This window comes from Mandrillus leucophaeus, unplaced genomic scaffold (assembly GCF_000951045.1).
Source record: "Mandrillus leucophaeus isolate KB7577 unplaced genomic scaffold, Mleu.le_1.0 Scaffold374, whole genome shotgun sequence".
Classification (NCBI taxonomy): domain Eukaryota; kingdom Metazoa; phylum Chordata; class Mammalia; order Primates; family Cercopithecidae; genus Mandrillus; species Mandrillus leucophaeus.
In genome coordinates this window covers 774,577-780,576 of record NW_012103965.1, presented here as the reverse complement: position 1 = coordinate 780,576, position 6,000 = coordinate 774,577, and the positions used below count along the sequence as shown (strand labels likewise).

Here is a 6,000-nt window from a genome sequence, read left to right as displayed (position 1 = left end):
AATGGAATTAGAGGGCATTATGTTAAGTAAAAAAAAAGCCAGGAAAAGAAAATCAAACACTGCATGTTTTCACACATATGGGAAAGCTTAAAAAAAAAAGGCATAATATTATATCCCAATTAGACAGCACTTTCTGCTGAATCTTTTGGAATTCCAGACCTGAAATGTGAGTGAAACTAAGAGAGAGTGAGTCCATAAGTTTTAACTAACAGAAAACTGTGGAGCTGCAGTTTAGATAGCTGCAGAAATTCAAGAAGCCTCTTTTGCATTCAAGGCTTTGATCTTTTTCCTTTTTTCTTTTTTTTTAACATCTTGTGCATTTTTTTCTTTTATTTTTTATTTTCAGATGAACATCATGATCTACTTTCTTTTTTCTTAACAAGAAGAATATATTTACAAAAAGAGACTTGTTTTTCCTCAAAGTTTCTGTTTAAATATCAATGTTAGGCAGTTCTTCAAGTTCCATTATGGGCACTTGATTTAATTAGATGGTTAGGGAAACAGAGTCAACTCCCAGCTTCCTTAACACTGGTGAAGACTGCTGTCACAGAAATACTCTCCAGGCAGGGTCAAGAGACTAGGGCAGCAACAGACATACCTGTGGGCAGCTATCTGGGACAATTGCAGTTAAACTACGAAGTATTTTAAACATTTATAGCAATCACTGGCATCCGAATCAGTACCTAACAATATACACAGCTCTCTAGGAACCTCTACTCTGGCCCTCATTTGTCTTGTTCTGGTTCTGAGGCAATCTGAAAGACCAACAACTATATAACAGCACAGCTTGCTTTATTCCACTAACCAATGTGCTTGAATCAAACTTGGTAACCTTCCTCCTCTTTTTGCCCCTCAAGTGCAGATTCTCTCTTCCATTCAATAATATAGGGATTTCACAGCATAGGACAGGGGAGGCTGCATACATCACAGTGGATTACCAAGAAGCCAGAGAGATCAAGGGATTCATCTCTGACACTCCCAGAAAGCTTCCTCTTTTTCATAGTACACTAGCTATGGGGCAAGCACAATCAGATGACATGACAGAGGCTAAGCATCCTTCATGAATGTCAAGCTACCATCAGCAAAAGAACTCATAGCAGCACCATGACAGTGACCCCCAGATTTGTACAGTTTCTACCAAGGCTTCCTGGCTAGTGTAGATCCTGGATTGTATAGAAGATTCTAGATGGAGTTCAGTTTAATAGCTGCCCTTGCCCCTTGCAAAATCATTTATCATTTTTAAAGGAACATAAAAACACCCCAACTCCTCTGCCACTCAATTCTTCAGAGCAAATCTAGTCCACAATTAAACCTTAATGTTCTCTCTGCTCTAAAGCAGCTTTTCCTACACTCATGACAAATCAAGTCACTTGATAATTTAACTGATTTCCCACTTGATGCCACTATAAATAGGAATCAGACAATGATTGTCAGGGAAGACCCCCTGCTGGCCTAATTTTCTAGCCGATTTTGCCTATACATGTCCCTATTAAACCTAAATCCAGAAATATCAAGACAGCAGAGAGAAAAATATGTTTTAAAGCTGTTAAATATACTCTTAATATTAGGGCATATTTATAACTATACACTATAGATTCAGAGATAAGTTTTTTTTATGTGTGTTACATATATGAGAAAATGTCAGTGAGAACTAATCACTTTGGTTTTTTAAAAATTTTAGTGGACAGTTTTAGTTGATCAGTGTATTTATTATAGAAACCAGTTAGTGTGCTATAGATGTGAAGACTCTATCAAATCCATTAGCAAAAAGGAAAGCAATTTTATAAATTTAGTGTTATTCCCTAGAAAATGCTATTATTCTAAAGTCTGTGATAAAAAGCACAGTAACATTTAAGAACATAGCACAATACTTTTCTAAAATCCAGAGCCTGGCTCTGGCATGTCTACCTTAGTTCTGATCAGCATCTACTAGCTACAGTGTTTATTCATGGGCTTTCATATTCTATCCCCAAGTATCAATTTTATTCTCTAAGCTCCTGATTTTTCTTCCTAAAGCCCTAGGGTTCTTTTTAAGCTCCTCATACTTCTCCACTGACTCCGTTTCCTATCGAAAGTTATTGATTGATATATAGCTACACTCTGCTTGATTTCCTGACATCAATAACACAGGGGAGTCATGTAGTCCACAACATTTCCTAAAGCATTTCAGAAAATCTTAGCTTTCTTGTTTCTCTATAGACTAGACCAATAAGGTGAACTGTATGAAGGAAAACAAAACGTCAACTCCTAAAAACCTAAAACAAAAAGGTAATAAAAGCAATCACACATAGTTCTTTGAGTTTACAAAGTCCTTTCCAGAATCTCAAATGCCATCTTCATTGTTACAAATAAGCAGGGTTTAACAACCAAATTATCTCAATTGCTAAAACCAAACCAAACAGGCCGGGCACAGTGACTCACGCCTGTAATCCCAGCACTTTGGGAGGCCGAGGCAGACAGATCACCTGAGGTCAGGAGTTCAAGACCAGCCAGGCTAACACGGTGAAACCCCGTCTCTACTAAAAATACAAAAATTAGCCAGATGTGGTGGCACACGCCTGTAATCCCAGCTACTTGGGAAGCTGAGGTAGGAGAATCACTTGAACCCGGGAGGTGGAGGTTGCAGTGAGCTGAGACTGCACCACTGCACTCCAGCCTGGGCAACTGAGCAAGATACCTTATCAAAAAAAAAAAAAAAGACTTAGCTACATTAGAATCAATTTTTATGAAATATTTTGACTATAATCAGTCATTTTGAAAACGACATGTTGATTCCAAACTGGATTTCTGTCCTTACTGCTGTCACTGTACTGGGTATGATCATATGGGTATACCACAGTTCGGATGCCAGGCTATTAACTTAATTCTCTTTTTGATAAAAATTTTAATCTCATAAATATTAACAGTTAATTCAGTTAAATGGGAGAATAAACAACAGAGTGTTTAATTTTTACTTATTTCCTGTTCCTAGGATTAACATAAGACAAAAAATAGCAACTTGGCTCTATCAAGGCATTTTAAATAATAAATCATTGTTCTTTAGAATTGAGAATTCTCAATAAAGAAGCCAAGACTACAAAGTGCAACTGGCTGTTCTTGATTATGGATTCACTATGAGCATAGAAGAAATTACTAGTTAGCTTGTTTCTACCTTATTCGTCTGGATAAATGCTTATGTTCATTCTTAACTATTTCTCAGAGATATATTGAGAATTCATTATAGGGTTAAGAAAAAAAAGAAAAAACCTTTAGCTGGAATACTTGATATAAGAATTTAAAAAATTTTTTTTAATTAATAGAGGACAGGGTCTCATTATGTTGCCCAGGCTCATCTCAAACTTGTGGGCTCAAGCAACTTTCCTGCCTCAGCCTCCCAAAGTGCTGGGATTACAGAGAACTGAATATTTACTATAATAATTTATAAAAGAAGAGGGACCAAATATCAGTCCAGCCCTTCTAACATATATTCTGTTTAAATAATCAGTGGCAAACAAATAAAACAGTAAGTAGTCTTTCATTATTGTTCATTTTACTTACATGAAATCTCCGATCCACCTCATAGTTGACCTGTTTTCTGAAATCCTTTCAAATAAAAGACAGAGAGGAAGAAAAGAGCAGAAATTGGCAATCAGTAACAAAATCAAAAACAAGTTGAGTAAAAGATGATGAGTTAAACTAACGTTTTTTAAAAATTAAACTTATAGAAAAGTGGTTATTTCTCTGCATAAATTCTACTAGTAAGCATAAGATTGCAATCCCGTTTTTTATTAAGTTGCAGCAGCAGCATAAGAAATATTAAAGAGGTACAATTCACATGTCAATACCTTTTGTGCAACCAGGAAAGTAAGGCGCCGGATCCCATGGTCAACCAGGGTAGCTTTCTAGGAGCAAAAACATGTAAAACAGAAAATAGATGAGATTTCCATTCATTCTAAATTTTATCCCATTCATTCCTCGTAAGGCTTTGGTGGAGTTAAACATCCTTTTTGAAAACCTTTATCTTAGCTTAGTACCTTCAAACTTGAAAGTGAACAAATTTCAACCTGGCTCCTAGGACTAAGTCTTATGAAATAAATTTTATATTGATTTGGACAAAACTGAAAGAGAACTTTGTGGAGAAGAAAGGGTCACATGAAGTCAATTAAATTACCTCAGAAGTGATTTACATAAAGGCAGGCCACGACACAATTTCTGCTTATAGAAATCATACTGTTGGGCATGTATTCAAATGTAAACATTAATATTGATAAAGAAGCTAAATGAAATAAGGTAGAGAGAAAAGGACTTTCCATAAAACATAAATCACAGGTCCTAAACTGTTTAGATTGTAGATATTACCTACCGTCAGATACAGCATCCCTAGAATTCAACCTAACAAATTGTAACCTTTCAGTTTTGATACAACAGTCCCCCTTACCTTACATGAAGGCATTTTTTAAAAAGGTTCCTTTTAAAATTGTTAAAAGCAACATTTAATAGGCCTTTAAATTTAGGAATTATTCATATCTCCACTAGGCATAGGCAACTAGTATATCAGAAATCAACAGAAGGCTGGGTGTCTTGGCTCACGCCTGTAATCCCAACACTTTGTGAGGCCAATGGGGCAGATCACTTGAGGCCAGGAGTTTGAGACCAGCCTGGCCAACATGGCAAAACCCTGTTTCTACTAAAAATAGAAAAAATGAGCCAAGTGTGGTGGCACGTTCCTGTAATCCCAACTACTTGAGAGAATGAGGCATTAGAATCGTTTGAACCAAGGAGGCAGAGGTTGCCGAGATTACGTCACTGTCCTCCAGCCTGGGATGCAGAGTGAGACTGCCTCAAAACAAAGAAGTCAACAGACACCAGTAGTTTCAAGATGGCCACTTATATGAGTCTTGGGCCTCCGGACCTAAGCCTTCCCCTTCCCTATACTGTTCACTTGCTTCAAAAGGCAGGGACAAAGATACAAATTAATGAATTAAGTAAAATACATGGGTTTAGAGGTCCCTAACAAAGAAGGATTATAACAACAAGTAGAAAAGCAACCCCACCAGTTGAATGACCTGAGAAAACATATGAATAGTACAAATAGAAAACTAATGTGGACTTTCACAGCCTACATCCAGACTTTAGTTTGACCACATTTCTTGCTATAACTCTAACCAAGAGATATGTTTATACGCCAATTCCTAACATTCATGATATTATATTTTTTAATCCAAATTGTCTTCCTCTTATAAGGAAGCACATTCTTGGGTTACTTCTTCCAGTTTCTTCAATTCTGCCATGGCATTGCTGAGTAATAAAATAATTTTATTAACAGCATAAACAAAAGATAACTGGAAAAATTAATTTTCTATAAGCAAATAATAAAATAATAAATTATCAGCCCAAATATAAATACATTTTGGTTTAACTGCTTTAAAAAATTATTTGTACTGCCATCATACTCCTTGCTGTAAATAACCAAGTATTGACACTACAATATGACAAAAATGTGTCAAAAGAAAGGGGGGGGTTTCTCAGTGTGGCCAGGAACAGAAATACTTCTTCTGACATCAACAAAGATTCCACTACAGTCAAGTCCTTCAAAGACAAGCATCAATAGCTATGTTCTGGCAAGGGAAGAAAATAACTTTAATAATGCCATGATTTAAAATCAAAATTGTTATTGCTTTTAAAATTCCACAAGTGGCTGACAATAACAGCAGAGCAACAGGATTCTGATTACATTGTAATAATGTGGGTCTCACAGCAAGTCCACAGCTATTACCCAGCGATTAGGCGTCAGCACCTGGAGAAACTCCATTTACACTGACTGCTTCAATCTCCTCCACAAGTCATTTACAAATATATGATCCTAATTTCTATGAGAGAAAAAAAGACATGCTGGGACTAGAAGATTATTTGGACAATTTGGATCAACCTATTTGATAGTTTAATGTGTGCTTTAAAAAAAAAACTTTTTTTAAACTGCTAGAAGCATGATCATGAAGTGAAAAACAAAACTAGTTGCCA

At 36.1% G+C, this 6,000-nt stretch overlaps 1 protein-coding gene across 4 annotated transcripts in view; it reads right to left on the bottom strand.

The window, feature by feature from the left end:
- The window catches only part of ACACA (acetyl-CoA carboxylase alpha), a 355,889-nt gene that overhangs the window by 111,548 nt on the left and 238,341 nt on the right, over window positions 1-6,000 (bottom strand). For all 4 annotated transcript variants that reach the window (XM_011990217.1, XM_011990219.1, XM_011990218.1 and 1 more), the window contains 2 exons: window positions 3,825-3,881; window positions 3,538-3,582 (listed from right to left, as the gene is read on the bottom strand). In XM_011990217.1, coding sequence (XP_011845607.1) covers window positions 3,538-3,582; window positions 3,825-3,881 — 102 coding nt within the window. The remainder of the gene's footprint in view (window positions 1-3,537; window positions 3,583-3,824; window positions 3,882-6,000) is intronic.